Below are 17540 nucleotides of genomic sequence, written 5' to 3' on the forward strand. Positions count from 1 at the left end.
TGTACTAATGACACTGGCTGGAAAGGGGTTAACGTATAGGGTGATCAAAGGGTTAAATGTGTGCCTAACAGTGCTTGGTGTGTTTACTGTGAGGTGCTTTTACTAATGGATGTGTCAACACTGACACATCCCCACTAACAAGACAGAGCTCTGTATTGTTTACATTGATAGAGCTCTGTCCTGTCTTCCTACTCACCAATCAGCGGGTGCTGGCAGTCAATCAATGGCGGCATCCACTGATCGGCTTGTGAAATGACTAATCACAGCACAGCTGGCATGCATGCCCCCTACCTGGAAGTGCTGGATCCTATACTAGATATGTGATCCAACCTAGGAGAGCAGATCTGCTGCCATACTCATATGTGAGGCAGTCAGCAAGAGGTTAATCAGTTTCTGTGTCCAGTACTGCACTCCAGAATATGGAATTTAAAGTTACATTAAAATTCCTATTTCTTTTTTTTACATGCAGACACATGAATGCTATAGCACAGCATCTTGTATGTGTATCTGAGAAATTATGACAATTAAACTGCCAACCACAAGAACTGGAAATGGCTGCTATGTGTGGCCTTAAGGCTGATCTACTTTTGGGAGAACATATTGAATTTAGATTTGTGAAAACGGGAGCTCAGCTGCGTTGGCAACTGTTCTTGGTTGCGTTTTTAAGATGCTGCTGTAGGCTCTGTTTCCAGATGGAAAGGATGGAGAGAGGTTTCTGGTTTGTCAGAAATACTGTACATAGTTGTGAGTTATATCGATAGATGATAGGGTGGTATAAATGTGGGTTATATCAATAAATGAGAGGTTGGTAAAGAAAAAAAAAAAATCCTATGTTCAGAGAATACTGGAAGTTGTAGATCAATAGCATTGAGTTTGTTTAAAACATGGTGGACGTTATTTTTTTGCAAATCCAGTCTTTATGTTTCTGTATAAATTAGCTTCAAAACAACTGGCACACAGTGTCCTGAACAATGTGATAGCGTATTAAGTATTTAATAAAGCCACACAACTCTAAGTACATACTGCTGGGGAGAAAATGTGTCAGTGTTATCTGTGGCTTGACATCCACCTCCCTGCTCTGACATGTTGGCAGTAAAGTACCAAAATGGTACAGGGCATTAGGCACTAGACCTGCTCACACACCCACATTTCAGAAAAGTGTTGAGAATTAATGGTGCTCTGAATTTATGATCCCAATTATTACTTGGGGCATGATTTATGACCCCTTAAAATAGTAAGACCCTACATAGCTCAACCCACACTGAGAGATTACAAAACTGCATGATGGATTCTTAGATGCACCTGATTGGTGTACTAAGACAGTTTGGGGATATTCCTTTACTGGAACCTAAAAACTATATGCGCAAGCTTAAGTGTTACTTTGACATTTTTAGTAAATGTGGTATAGATTCACTTTCATACAAGCATTATATAGTGCATAGAGCCTTAATATACAGGTCATGACGGTTGAGTGCATTACTTATTGTTTTCTTTGAAACAATTGTACCTGCTCTTTTCAGGTCTTTCTGAAGCTCTCCACAAATGGCCTTTGACTCTTGGACAACTCTGATAACTATCTTTACTCCTCTGTCAGAAATCTTGCAAGGAGCACCTGGTTGTGACCAGTTTATGGTGAAATTATGTTCTTTCGACTACCAGATTATGGCCCAAACAGTGCTCAATGGAACATTTAGACGTTTAGAAATCATTCTGTAATCAATGGCATTAGTATGTTTTGCAACAATACAGTTGTGAACGTCTTAAGAGAGCTCTTTGCTTTTACCCATCATGAGATGTTTCTTGTGTGACACCTTGGTAATGAGACACCTTTTTATAGGCCATCAGTTCAGACTGAACCAGCTAATATTAATTTGCACTAACAAAGGCCAGGATTGCTTTCCATACCTTTTTTGCACTTCCCTTTCTTCATGTGTTCAATACTTTTTTTCCCTGTGTCATTCCATTTTATTACACATAACTTCAATTTTGAACATATTTGTTTTGGTTTCTTTGTATGTATGGATTGCATGGGTTGTTACCGACATGAGGTGACAATTTCATGGCAATAGCACCTTTAGAAATTGATTTACCTAGAAAAAAGGATTATGTGTTCAATACTTCTTTTACCCGCTGTATATATTTCTGTTGGATCATTTGTGCAGCGCATGATCTTTACTAGTGAAACTACACACTTGCTGGCTAGCTTTTGCATAAGTGCAGTGAGCAGCATATTCAGTGGATACCCAAAATTAAAAATGATGATGATAAACATGGGTATGTACATTAAGGGGTTTACCACCTACACAATATTTGAAGTGTTTACTATATGGATGTCTATTAGTTGAACAGTCTGTAGATTTATATTTCTTTGGAATAACCTATTCATTTATGAGCATACTGTTGGGCACTCGGTTGGTTAGGCTTGTTAACTTGGTTGCTTGCATTCCGAAGACATGAAATAAACAATGAATGTACTGATAATGTGCACATAATTGCAAAAATTCTATGGTGTATATGGCCTTGATGCATGCTTCCTTAAATATTCATTAAAGATTGTGATTTGACGTAGTGTTACTAAACTCACAACAGTAAAATCAGTGTGTATATGCAGTAATGCATGCTTGTTATACTCACCTAAGAGGTTAATCCTCCGCATTGTGTAAAAAGGCTGTGTGATCCTGTCTTCTCTGATTCTCCCCTTCTTTAACTCGCTCCAACCCATCTCTTGATAGAACAGAGCATTAGGAGTCAGGTTGCACATGCTCAGTTTGGTGTGTATTGCTAAAGAGTTTTTTTTTTTTCTTGGGAGAGTGCATGTGATCAGCACAGAGGATCAGGTGAGAATGAAAACTCCTACAAGCTTAAGCAGACAGTGATACAAGTCACAAGACTGCTATATACTGCTGATGAGAAAAGATATATAGTGGTTTATATTTACTAAAACTATTGCTTTCTACTGTACTGTGTAGACCAGATATAGTGAATGTAGGTTCTGGGTTTAGTAACACTAACCACTTAAGCCCCGGAAGAATTGGCCCCTTAATGACCAGAGCACTTTTTACAATTTGGCACTGCGCTGCTTTAACTGGTAATTGTGTGGTCATGCAATGCTGTACCCAAACAAAATTTACATCCTTTTTTTTCCACAAATAGAGCTTTCTTTTGGTGGTATTTGATCACCTCTGCAATTTTTGTTTTTGCGATATAAACGGAACAATACTGAAAATTTTGAAAAAAATATTTTCTACTTTTTGTTATTAAAAAAAACCCAATAAACTCAATTTTAGTCATACATTTAGGCCAAAATGTATTCAGCCACATGTCTATGGTAAAAAAAAATGTCAATAAGCGTATATTTGTTTTGTTTGCACAAAAGTTATAGCGTCTACAAACTAGGGTACATTTTCTGGAATTTATGCAGCTTTTAGTTTGACTGCCTATCTAATTTCTTGAGAGACTAAAATGGCAAGGTGGGGGATGTGGCCAAGATGGTGCACTGAGTGGCTGTCAGTGAGAGAGCTCTGCTACGATCCTTGGCTTCACTGCTTCTTCCTTGCACTGTATCGTGGCCGCGAACACACACATGTGCCGCCGCTTATGCCAGGCATAGAAAGGAAGCGGTAAGAAGCAGTATTTCCCCCCCTTGCCAGAGGAACTCTGCCCAGCCTGCAGTGACCACACAGGGACTCGCGCACACTCCACCATTAACATGGCGTCCCAGACCGATCAAACGGAGCAGCCCTCTTAATCTCAGCCGGGACTTACAGATGTCCTGGCAGCCATAGCAAACTGTCAGGCCTCCATAACCTCCCTGACCACTAAAGTGAATGCTGTGCAGCTGGATGTGGGGCTCATTAGGCAGTACATGGACAAGATAAGATCCCGGCTCTCCTCTGCTGAGCAGCGCCTGGGTCATGTGGAAGACAGTGGAGAGCCATAGCACTCACCTCCGTACCTTACAAACAAAAACCCAGGGTCTGGAATACAAAGCTGAGGATGCTGAGAATCGCAGCAAGAGGAAAAACCTCCGCATCGTGGGCCTGGCGGAGGGGGTAGAGGGCCCGCAACTGACAGAATTTGTGGAAAAGTTATTGCGCACTCTACTGCCCAATTCTTGCCCTTCTATACTGTGGAGAGGGCTCACCATGTCCCACCTAAGCCTGGTCCACGGGGTGCATGACCTCACACATTACTACTTAAGTTGCTTAACTTTAGGGACAGGAATGAGGTGCTTAGGGTTGCTAGGGTGCAGGGAGAGCTTGCATTCCAGAACAACAAGCTGCTCATCTTTCTGGATTACTCCATGGAAACACAGAAATTTAGGCGCTCATTTGACCAGGTTAAAGCAGCTATGCGTGTCAAGGGTATTCGCTACAGTGTTCTCTTCCCAGCACGTCTGAGAGTCCAAGATCGTGGAACAACAAGGTTTCTTACCTCCCCCAGAGATGCATCTTTATGGCTGGAATCACTACAAGCCCCAATTACTAAATTATATATTGCTCACACATGCCATTGGTATATGTGGAATTATACATATGAGACTTTTTTGGAGCCTAGCTGTGTACTGGACCCCAAAAACCAATCACCACCGTCAGGCTTTTTAAGGGCGTAAAATGGTGATTTTACTTCCTCACTACCGATCACAGTTTCGGAGGCCCTGAAATGTCAAGATAGCACAAAAACTCCCCAAATTACCCCATTTTGGAAAGAAGACACGTCAAGCTATTTGCTGAGAGGCATGTTGAGTCCATGAAATATTTAATATTTTGCCACAAGTTTTGGAAAAATTACCATATTTTTTTTACACAAAGTTTTCACTAAATGATACATTAGTCAAAGATGGCATGGTTATATGTGGAATTACACCTCAAAATACATTTTGCTGCTTCTCCTGAGTACGGGGATACCACATGTGTGGGACTTCTTGGCAGTCTAACTGTGTACAGGACCCCGGAAACCAAGCACCGCCTTCAGGCTTTCTAAGGGTGTAAAATGTTGATTTTACTCCTCACTGCCTATCACGGTTTCGGATGCCATGAAATGCCCAGATAGCACAAACCCCCCCAAGTGACCCCATTTTGGAAAGAAGACACTTCAAGCTATTTGCTGAGAGGCATGTTGAGTCCATGAAATATTTAATATTTTGCCACAAGTTTTGGGAAAATTACCATTTTTTTTTTTTTTTTTTACACAAAGTTGACACAAAATGATATATTGTTCAAACATGGCATGGTTATATGTGAAATTACACCCCAAAATACTTGGGTGGGGTGGGCTGGGCGGAGGGGCTAAACGCAGGTGCTAGCAGGTGCCTAGGCTGATCCTGCTAACGTTGCATTTTTGGGAACCCTAAACTACTGGGGACGCTAGTATACATCTGATAGGATCAAAGATATTGATCTGTTCAGACACTATGCTAGTAAGGGAGGTGTATGGTGCGTGCGTGGGTGTTAGCGCTACTGGCACTAATATGACGCTGCCTAGGGCTTACACTGACCCTGACACTAAAACCTGTACTGGGGGGGGCGATCAGGGGGTTAAATTAAACCTTTATTTGGTAATATATGGCAGCTACCCTGATGCAGTAAAAACCTGACAGTAACTAGCGTCACCCATGACACTAAATAAACCGATCAGAAAAGAGATCTGTACACTGTATAAGTGACACTGGTGACAGGGGGTGAAAGGGTTAACTGGGGGGGTGCTCAAGGGGTTAAACCTTTATTAAGGGGGTTCCCTAAACCTACCTGGGCCTGCCACTAACTGCCCTAACGCTGCTCAGTGTCACAAATTACAGCAGTACAGTGATCAAAGAAAAATATGAAAACTGTACTTGGTGACACAGTGACAGGGAGTGAAGGGGTTAACTGGGGGGGAGGGGGGGGCGATCGGGGGGTGAAAAGTGTGCCTATGTGTACTGTGTCAGTGTAATGTTGGTGCAACTCACATTTAGATGTCCTCTCCCTGCGCTCTGGAATCGAAAAAGATTCCAGGACGGGAGATTACATCACTTTCCCTGCCTGTGTTTACATTACACAGGCAGGGGACAGTCTCCCTTTCGCCAGAAACGATCACCAGGTCCAGGCCAGAAATCATTGTCCTGGGCCTGGAGACTCATTGGTTCTGAAGCGAATCTGGTTGCTGCGGGTGCACCTAGACAGGTTAAGCAAGTCATGAAGGAAACTTTTTATTGTTTTTATTAAAGAGAAACTGCAGTCTGCTCACATAATATGTAATAAAAATACTGTTGCCATTCTGAAGCTTCCCTCCAACCACTTTGCATGATATTTTATATATACTGTGGTTCTGTGCTTGCCAAATATGCTGCAGAAATCTCCATCCACTAAGTCTGGCTGCAGACATTTTAACTGTGGGCAGCTGCAGCTGCTGCCTGTTCACTTCCTGGATGTACACAGACACACAAAGGCACACCTCCAGCTCTGCAGCCCTGCAATTTTCATTGGCTCTCTTATGACTCATCCCCCCTCCCTTCCTGCAAACTTTCACAACAGTGAGAGAGAGAGAGCTGTGCATGTTGGCATAAGCCTAGGCAAATGACCAGACAAGAAACCGGAAGTGAACTGTGTAAGGTATTTGCTGGCAGAAAAAAAAATGTTTTACTAGCCAAAGTTAAAAAAAACAAGGGTAGAGGATTTAATGGATGGAAAGTTAAATAAAATGACTGAAGGTTTGCTTTAAGAGGTTTATAAGTGTTACAAAAAACAAACATACAAATAAGAAAAAACACAAAACGAAAAATAAATTTACCATACAATAAAATGGATAGCAGCATCATAATCCCGAGCAATTCTGACATACAAATCTTGTGAAACATATTGGTAATAAATCAGAAAGCAGTCTCTGCAGAAACAAACATATCTATTTCACCATGCAGATTATCCCTACACAATGCAGCGTGCTGCGCCTTGCGAGATTGTAACATAAGATATAGCAAAAAACACCAGAATATATAATACATGTCTTAACACTAACTCAGTATTAAATAATGCCACTGTCCCTACACCTACTAACTTTGTGCCCGCCTACAATTTCACCCATACCTATTATCCTGTTTATCATCAAAGATGTTTTAAGTGACCAGATTTATCTGTGGATGCTAGAATAAAAGCATAAAGCAGACATATTTTGATATTTTTTAATATTGGAAAATATGTAGAGATACTAATGTTAGTGGAGCTAAACCTGGGGTTTGCAGCCATGGGTCCCACAACTTTTCAAATCTGCGAGGAGTACCTCTCTGTTGAATAAGATGGCGTTGTTTGAGGAGCATGCAATTGACTTGTGATCGCCACTCCTCCATTGTAGGGGGGAGAGGGATAAGCCATTTAGATGAAATGCATTTATGTGCCAGAAATATCAATCTGAAAAGAGGGGTTCTAACAGTAGTTGAAAAACTTCCCCATCTAAAAAACGCAGTACACATGTCAAAGGGTCATTGATCAAATTAACTTAAAATGCCCTATTGATAGTATTGATGATTTGGTGCCAATAGTGAGCCAGCTTGGGGCAAATGTAGGAACCTTTTACATGTAAGTCTATGCATGTTTGTGCCAAGATATACAGTGTCTTGAAAAAGTATTCATACTTCCTTGAAATTTTCCACATTTTGTCATGTTACAACCAGAAACGTAAATGTAGTTTATTGGGATTTTATGTGAAGCACTGACACTTCAGGTGGAGTGTGCCTTTATGAGTAAGGCATAAGGTCCGGTATTGACCCAGACAGTCTGGGTTTAGACACTTGTGCCTGGGTTTCTGTCTGCCTGTGACCCAGACACAACATACAGGGCCTTGAAAAAAGATTCAGATGCCTTAAAATTTTCCACACTTTGTCATGTTAAAACCAAAAATGTAAATACTTTGTAGAACCACCTTTTGCTGCTATTACAGCTGCAAGTCTTTTTGGGTATGTCTCTACCAGCTTGGCACATCTAGAGAGTGACATTTTTGCCCATTTTTCTTTGCAAAATAGCTCAAGCTCTGTCAGATTGCATTGGGAACCTCTGTGGAAAGCAAATTTTAAGCCTTGCCACAGATTCTCAATTGGATTCAGGTCTGGACTTTGACTGGGCCATTTTAACACATGACTATGCTTTGATCTAAACCATTCCATTGTAGCTCTGCCTGTATGTTTAGGGACATTGTCCTGCTGGAAGGTGAACCTCCACCCCAGTCTCAAGTATTTTGCAGACTCTAATAGGTATTCTTTTAAGATTGCCCTGCATTTGCCTCCATCCATCTTTCCATGAACTCTGACCAGCTTCCCTGTCCCTGCTGAAGAAAAGCATCCCCACAACATGATGCTGCCACCACAATTTTTCACCGTGGGGATAGTGTGTTCAGGGTTATGTGCAGTGTTAGTTTTCCACCACACAAGGTTAGATTTTGGTCATATCTGACCAGAGCACCTTCTTCCACATGTTTGCTGTGTCCCCCACATGGCTTCTCGCAGACTGTACATTGGACTTCTTGTGGCTTTCTTTCAACAATGGCTTTCTTCTTGCCACTCTTCCATAAAGGCCAGATTTGTGGAGTGCACAATTAATAGTTGTCCTGTGGACAGATTCTCCCACCTGAGCTGTGAATCTCTGCAGCTCCTCCAGAGTTACCATGGACCTCTTGGCTGCTTCTCTGATTAATACTTTCCTTGCCCAGCCTGTCTGTTTAGGTGGATGGCCATGTCTTTGCTTGCAGTTGTGCCATACTCTTTCCATTTTCGGATGATGGATTGAACAGTGCTTCGTAAAATGTTCAAAGCTTGGGATATATTTTTTTTTATAACCTAACCCTGCTTTAAACTTCTCCACAACTTTATCCCTGACCTGTCTGGTGTGTTCCATGGCCTTCATGATGCTGTTTGTTCACTAAGGTTCTCGAACAAACCACTGAGGGCTTCACAGAACAGCTGTATTATGAGATTAAATTGCACACTCAGATGGACTCTATTTACTAATTAGGTGACTTCTGAAGGCAGTTGGTTCCACTAGATTTTGGTTAGGGGTATCTGATTAAAGAGGGCTGAATAAAAATGCACGCCACACTTTTCAGATATTTATTTGTAAACAATTTTGAAAACCATTTATAATTTTCCTTCCACCGCACATTTATGTGCTACTTTTTGTTGGTCTATCACATTAAATCCCAATAAAATACATTTACATTTTTGGTTGTAACATGACAAAATGTGGAAAATAGGAATACTTTTTTCAAGGCACTGTATGTGTACTTAACATTTGGAACATTTATTTCATAAAATTAGTACGAACTGTGTAATAATTCAGCTAAATCATTGGTATCGCTTTTGAACATCCTGTATGATTAAGTGTTATGAATAATCAAATGGTTTATTTGATTGCAGGACCGGTCAGAGCCAGGCACTGTGCTAAAAGTTATCCAGGAGAACATCTCTGATCAAAATGGCTTTCATTTCAAAAAGAAAGGTATTGTGGTTTAAGGTTCTGTTCTTTATAAGGAAAAGGTCTTTGTGTGTAGAGCAAAGTAGAACCACAACCGGAAATGTTTTTTTTTTTCTGTAGACAAAGTTAAGGCAGTCACTATCAGGATTTCCCTCCCTTAATGTCCTAGCCGCAATGGTCACTGGGCAAGGAGAGAGGAAAAGCCTCTCTAAGGAGGGAATGGACAGCATTAAAAACTTTAATTAACGTCTAAAGATGGAAGAGAGTAGTGCACTGGCTCAAAAGTTTGTATTTTTTCACCAAGCAGTGTGGTTCTTCCAGACTGGTGAGACAGCAGTTTAAAAAAACAAAAGTGTAAGGAAAAAAAAAAATCACAGTTTAAAAGAATAACATTATTGCAGCTGTTTGCAAATCCTCTAGCAGTCAAAAAAGGTCCAAAACCAGCAAATGAAAATATATAAAATTCTCACCAGCATAGTTCATGTTTACAAGGGAAAGAGTTCTCTGCATGCTTATATCATTGTTTAGCTTTAAAGCACTAACCAGATCGAGGTATTGAAATATTTAGAAAATGTTCACAGAATCTCTTTTATTTTATATGTTTTTATATGTAGTGAAGCAAGATAAAATATTACAGTACTAGTCCAGTTGTGCTGTGTCTTGAAAAATCGAAGAAGTTGTTCACTTTGTCAGGCTCGCATGTAACAAGTATCACGTTCGGAATCCATTTAAATATCCAAACTTGCAACACATCATAAATTTAGTGCCCATGCACAAAGCACTTTGGGTTTGGAGATTTAAACAGATACTGAATGTGGTGCATTTGAGTCTGATGAAGAGCATGGTGCTCAAAAGGTAGCTCTTGGTAACAGTTTGCTACAAAATGTATTAAATAAACAAGATAGTGCTTCAGATTTATGGTTGTTTGGATGTTTACTGCATTGGAGTTCATTCTTTCGCATATAAATCCATACCTTTCAGATCATTTACTATAACAAAAGTACTTGGTTGCTCAATAGACATCTCTAGAAAATGTATTCACAATAGCTTGTTCTTAGCTTTACCAACCCATGACAACCAATTAAAATACACTCTGCTGAAGTCAGACCAGACTAAGATGTATAGGCAGACATTAAAGTGGTTCTAAAGGTTGAAGGTTTTTTACCTTCATGCATTCTATGCAGCAGCCCCTACCCCAGCCCCCTCAATCCTTACCTAAGCTCCCTCAGATCCAGCAATGTCCATGATAGCCTGGCTTGTCCTGGGACACTCCCTCCTCACTGGCTGAGACAGCAGTGAGCCAATGAGGAGAGTGGGGGGGGGGAGCCACGGCTCTGAGTGTCTTATGGATGCATAGAGCAGCAGCTCGGGAGCAAGCATGCAGCAGTGCCCCCAGGGCAATCGGGTTTCTCTGGGGGCACTGCTCGAGGGGGAAGAGCCAGGAGTACCAGTGGGGGACCTGAAAAGAGGAGGATCGGAGCTGCTCTGTGCAAAACCACTGCACAGAGCAGGTAAGTATAACATGTTTGTTTTTTGTTTTTTTAAACAAAGCTTTAATAGCACTTTCATTTCTGTGAAACCAAAACTTGAAAGTAATCAATAGATCCAAAAATGTAGGCAGCTAAAGCTAAATATAAATCTTCCCTTTTCCTGAAAAAGCAAAGCTTTATCCAATGTTCTTTCACATGTAAACCTTTCCTGTTGGGCCCTTAATGTGATGGTTGGCCTCACTGTCCAGTAATGAAGCTCAAGCAGTGAAGAGGGCTGAGCTTAAACGAAGAAAGCAGAAATTACCATATCAATTTTGCTGCATATAACTTTGAATCTACCAATCTTCAAATGTGTTTTTTACTAAAAATGACCTCTGCTAATGCATTTTTTCATCTTATGCTCTGTTTTAGTTGTATAGATTTGTGACAGGGGTATTCTTGAAGAACAGAAGTTCATTGTTGAATAAGGTTTTACATTGTATTTATGACTAAAAAAGAAGGATAATGGTTAGCAGTTGGAAAAGTAAATGAAGTTTAAAGGGTGTACAAGGGTAGACAAAAAGATGAGGAAAGGAGAAAAAAGTGAGGAAAGGAGAAAAAAAGTAAGCAAAGGTGATTTTCCTTCTAGGTAAAACTTTAGGATCAGGGCAGCTCCTCCCTATATTCACTACATGAAATTAGTTCTTGGCTGAATGTAAATAGTTTGTGAGCAAATTTTTTCAACAGTCTTTTGACTTTAAATTCAGAAAAGTATCCCACATCTTTAGGTAGCTACTATTTTTTTTATTCTTTATGAATTTCAAGTCATACAAGAACAAAGCAATCCAGTAGACTTCACAATAAAACACAATATGGTCGGTGAGCATTGTGCACATACCTATTCAAGATTTGTCATTAGATCCTACATGTGGAAGTATTACATTAGTCAATATCAGCAGAACTGGATTGTAGATGATAGAAACATCATGTCAGAAATAATACTGCTTTGCCCCATGACTGTTACCAGAGGTTCACCCTGTATATCTTATGGGTAGAAAAAGACTGAGAGGAATGGATGAGACACGGTGGGAAAAATGCTGCCTGTGCAGGAGATGAGAAGAAGGAAAGAAAAGGAAAAAAAATGGGAGGGAGAGGGAAAGTGTGTGTGTGTGACTCAAGTAGAGCCGACCACAAGTTTCCAGATTGGTCTTTGACAGCATTGGGGAGGGGGGAGGCGGGGGCTTGGGTTTGGCAGTGTCACAAGTGTGAGCCTAAAATATCCCAATATTCAGGTGTACATGTAAATTCAGTCCAGTAAAACCAAGCTTTACAGACTCATTTTTCTCTGTGATGCACAGCCGCCATGAGTTCCTCCATCAGTTTAACTTTGTTTATCTTTGTGAGCCAAATCTTGATGGAAGGGGATACCAGCTGCTTCCAGAAAAATGGAATGCATGCCTTGGCGGCATTAAGCAATTTTAACAATCGGAAGTGTGTATAGGGTTTTAGTGACATTGGGTTTAAATGTAACAAAAAGGTGGCCTTTTAACGTTGGTAAATATTTAGATCCAATGTTTCACCTGGGGCCAGAAGCCTCTGAGGCCTTCACAGAACCAGAAGACATGGAGCATGAAGCAAAGTTGCTGATTGAGTCTGTGTGCTTTTCCCACCCACAAAAACCTTCCAAACTCGTTTTGAAGTTGTTTAACAAAGGATCCCGGAATTGGTATTGGCAAGTCTGGGTTGTATGTTCATCTTGAGCACACTGTTTCTGCCAAACCAGGATTGTAGTTCAGTCACCCATTTGGCAAAGTCTCAACTGATTTGCGACAGGAACGGAGGAAAATTGGCTGCAAAGATACTTTCAATTATAGGGGTAAAGAGAATTTCCAAGTATTTGAGGTATTTCAGGGTCCATTTAAATGAAAAGTGTGACTGCAGTGCCTCGACTGGGAAAGAGTAAGGTTTATTGCCTCTGACTTTTGCCAATTGATATTAAAGTTAGAAAGTTCTCTGTAATCCCTGAATTCAGTAACCAAGTTGAGAAGGAAGGTTAGGGGTTGGGTAAAAAAAAAAAAAAAATTGGCTTACCCTGCTACTTTGTGTTCTCCCAGTTTTATGGTGATGCTTTTGATACTAGGGTTGTCGCTAACTCAACACAGCTCCTAGGTTAAGATGAAAATGAGTGGTGACAGGGCACCCCTGTAATGTAAAACAAAACCAAAGACATTTCCAACTCAGCTTCCTGGTTGGAAGCTGAACAGTGGGAACCTTGAGTGGAGAGTGTGAACAAGTTTTGCTTTTGACTGCTGGTGATTGCTGTGTTGCATTTTTAGGTTATTTTGGGGGTTTTTCCTTGCAGCTTTTTTTAACACCTTTTCTGTCACTTTTTAAACAGCCTTTTTTTTTTTTCCTGGTGAGTTAAAAACCACAGTTGAAGGGGTTACCATAGGCACTGACAAGCCCTGCAAGTGTCAGATTGCATGGGAGATTGAGCAGAGCAGTCATAACCAGTTAAAAAAAAAAAAAAAGACTGACTGTGTCTAGCTGGGACGCTGTGTATTGTGGAGTAACTGTTTTTGTTGAGTATTGTGAGTACCTGTGTATTGTGAGTGCATGTGGGCAGTGAGTACACAAGTGCTGCAAGTGCACGAGTGGCAAGTACCTGTGTATTGTATTGTTGAGTGTTAGTGTCAGGAAGCTAGTTATTAGGTAATTTGGACAGGGTTTAATCCCCAATCCTCATTAAATTAGTAGGTATGATGCCCAGCGGGTGTGGAGATGCGACTCGGTGTACATCTTGCAGCATGTATGCGTTAATTGATCATCTGATCGAGGGTGAATACTGCTGTGCAAAATGTAAGTACATTGTTTCCCTGGAAGCTCAGGTTCTGAATCTAGGGAAGCAACTGTCAGCACTGAGAAGACCCTCCATACTAAAGGAGAGCCGGGAACGTACCCGGCAGGGGCCAGCACAGAGATGGGTGGAGACAGGTGCAGGCACTAGAAACGAGTAAATGGGTGACAGGAAGCATACAGGGGGAAGTGCCAGGGAGGCTGATCCTGGGCTGGAGTAGTCCAATAAGTACTCTCTATTGAGTGACATTGTGAAATCGGTCAGAGACCAGCACTGTTGGAGCTGAGGGACTCTCCTAGCTGTCAAGGGAAGAACTCCTCCAGTGAGAGTGGGGGGAAGCGAAGGGAAAGGATTGACAGATTTTGGTGGTAGGGGACTCAATTCTTTGAAGGACAGAGAGGGCAATCTGTGACAAAGACCGGAAGACCCGGCTGTCATGGTGCACGTTGGCACCAATGACAAAGTCAGAGGCAGATGGAGTGTCCTAAAGAAAGATTTTAGGGACTTGGCTAAATTGAGGAAAAGGACCTCCAAGGTAGTATTCTCAGGAGGTACCTCGAGCCACACCAGAAAGGCAGAGGGAGATTAGGGAAGTAAACAAGTGGCTGGGGAGCTAGTGTAGTAAGGAGGGGTTTGGGTTCCTGGAGGACTGGGCTGACTTCTCAGTCGGTCACCAGTTCTATAGAAGGGACGGACTGCACCTAAATGAGGGCGATGGCGATCTGCTGGGAGTGAAGATGACCGAAAAGTTAGCAGGGTTTTTAAACTAGGCGATGGGGGAGGGTCCAGAGGTAGAGATAGTCAGCAATGAACATATTCCAGAGGGTAGTAAAACACACACAGCAATAGCTGGCAGCCATTCAAGGGTATTCCCTTTATCGCAGGGATAGAGAGGGTAAAACAGAGGGAGGGGTATGCCTATATATCAAGAATAATGTACAAGTGAATGTGAGAGTTGACATCAATAAGGGAGCTAGGGAGGAGGTGGAATGCATGCTTCAGGTGCACCCAATAGATAGCATTAAAAGCTCTCATAGTGTTATCTTTTGCTTCCCTTTGGGGGACAAATCCTACCTGATCCTGATGAATACATTTTTGAATTGAGGGAGTATTTTGGTGGCCAAGATTTTTGTAAAGAATTTGAGGTCCACATTTAATAAAGAGATGGGGAGACACTTGCATCAATGAGTCGGCTTTTCCCCTCTTTGGGGATGGTTGTGATATAGCTATTCATTTTTGTTTAGTAAAAATCACTACATACCCCACTACTTGAACTACTAATAAATACTGCTAACTAGAACTAATATCTGTAAAAATATTTTAGTCTGTTAAACATGTCAGTATGCATACAAACCAAATAAATATTGCCATGAATGCCATAATCTAAATTAGATAAATCCTTAAATTATTATAGAATAATTAGAAAGTACTATTATATTAATTGCCTACTTCCCTCGGTACACAAGGCATTATTAAACACAGATTGTGTTGAAGTTTATCGAGTTCTATTTGAGAGTCAGAACATCTCCTTGTTTTTCTTCTCATATTTAGCTAATTGCATTCTGCTACATTTTGACAAAATCTGCCTCACATCATTGATTTGGATGAGTGTACTAAGAAAGAAAATTTAGAAGGAATTTATGTTACAACACTTGTTTTTTTCCTTCATTTGTCTATTTACATATTTGTAAGAGGCAATCAGAGCTTGGCATTTCCAGCAGAATTAAATTGCCCAGTTGGAGAGGGATCATGGCAGCCCTATGTCAGTTGAGGCTAAGCTTTGAGAAATGTTAAAAAAGTGCAACTTCAGACAGATACTGTCTAACAAAACAGCCTTTGTTATGTGTTAATTCTAAAATCACTAAATGTATTTTTAAATGCTGCCAGAAAAATAAAAGTAATCAGTTTTTCTGTTTCCTTCCCATAATCCCATTGGCACTAGAAGTCTGACAGAGAGCAAGAGGTTATGCACTGTGAGCCAAACAGGCTCTGCTGCATCACACATATTATTCTAACATACACTATATTACCAAAAGTACTGGGACACCTGCCTTTACATGAACTTTAATTGCATCGCGGCCTTAGGTTCGAAATTAAGTTGGCCCACCCTTTGCAGCTATTGCAGCTTCAACTCTTCTGGGAAGGTTGTCCACAAGGTTTAGGAGTGTGTCTATTGGAATGCTTAATCATTCTTCCAGAAGCGCATCTGTAAGGTCAGGCACTGATGTGGACGAGAAGGCCTGGCTCACAGTTTCCATTCTAATTCATCCCAAAGATGTTATATTGGGTTGAGGTCAGGACTCTGTGCAGGCCAGTCAAGTTCCTCCCCCCCAAACTCGCTCATCCATGTCTTTATGGACCTTGCTTTGTGCACTGGTCCAAATCAGAGGGGGGATTATGGTGTGGGTTTCCCTTCCTATTCCAACATGACTGTGCACCAGTACACAAACAAGGTCCATAAACACAGGGATGAGTGAGTTTTGGGTGGAGGAACTTGACTGGCCTGTGCATAGTCCTGACCTCAACCCGTTAGAACACCTTTTGGATGAAGAGCTTTTGAAGAGATTTAGAGCAGAGACTGTTAGCCAGGCCTTCTCGTCTAGCATCAGTGTCCGACCTCACAAACGCGCTTCTGGAAGAATGATTAAGCATTCCCATAGACACACTCCTAAACCTTATGGACAAGCTCCCCCGAAGAGTTGAAGCTACTATAGCTGCAAAGGGTGGGCCAACTCAATATTGAACCTTACGGACTAAGACTGGGACGCCATTAAATCCCATGTGCGTGTAAAGGCAGATGTCCCAATACTTTTGGTAATATAGTGTATGTATGCAATGGGAGCTGGTGTCTATGCAGTTTACAGGAAGAGGAGGAGGGTACAAGGAGAACACTGCTAGTAGAGTAATTTTCATTTGTAGTCCACTGTATAGAAAGCAAAAATAAAAATAAAAATTGAGTACAGCGCTACGTTTAAAAAGAAAGTGAAAAGCAGCCAACACACCTATAGACTCAAGGCAGAAAAAAAAAAAAAAAAGAAAGAAAAGTGTGACGCTATATATCACATCCACAGCCGTGTGTATTACAATAAAGACATATAAAAATGGTGAATACTACCAAAAAATGTATGACCATAAAATGGATAGTGTCAAATAATTAATCAGTGTTGATCACATATAAAGTAAATACACAATAATACTTAATCATCAGATGTGCCGGTAATTAATAGAAACCCGTGCTGGTTCCATGAGCCAGACACCAAACATAAAAAACATAAAACTTTAGAAGTCCATAAAAAATGTGTATAAAAATAGTGAAGAAAACATCAACAGAGTTCAAAGGGGGTGATGCATGGCTAGATGGTATTCACAGAATTTTAGTCGCACCAAATCTGGCAAGTGGGCAGAAGGGAGACCACAAGTGTGCATAGATTGTACATCAGTGCCGGTGGACCCCTCACGATCGCCGCTATTTGAGCTCTGTTTCGTTCTTCCAAAATGTGAGTCTCTGTTTTTTATTATTTTAATAAACTAGTGTTTTAAAACGTTTTTACGCTATGTGAGTTTTTTTTGCCCTTGCATGGCATATGAAACTACACGTTTGGCTTATGCTGGATTACCTATGGGAGAGGAAGCCGTGCGGACCCCCCGTTTTCGTTCCACCATCTGTTGATGACATCTGACAAGACGCATTTCCCAGAACCAGTGGTTATTATGCTTTTTTGACTTGTCTGGCGTACGCCATTTCAGGTCAATTCTTTCCGGTAAGCCTCCTCTACT

General features: G+C 41.0%; 1 protein-coding gene across 4 annotated transcripts in view; it reads left to right on the forward strand.

Annotated features, from left to right (window-relative positions):
- PARD3B (par-3 family cell polarity regulator beta) overlaps positions 1-17540 on the forward strand; it is a 2266259-nt gene that overhangs the window by 865748 nt on the left and 1382971 nt on the right. For all 4 annotated transcript variants that reach the window (XM_073633364.1, XM_073633363.1, XM_073633365.1 and 1 more), the window contains one exon: positions 9380-9461. In XM_073633364.1, coding sequence (XP_073489465.1) covers positions 9380-9461 — 82 coding nt within the window. The remainder of the gene's footprint in view (positions 1-9379; positions 9462-17540) is intronic.

Source organism: Aquarana catesbeiana, linkage group LG06 (assembly GCF_042186555.1).
Source record: "Aquarana catesbeiana isolate 2022-GZ linkage group LG06, ASM4218655v1, whole genome shotgun sequence".
Lineage (NCBI taxonomy): Eukaryota > Metazoa > Chordata > Amphibia > Anura > Ranidae > Aquarana > Aquarana catesbeiana.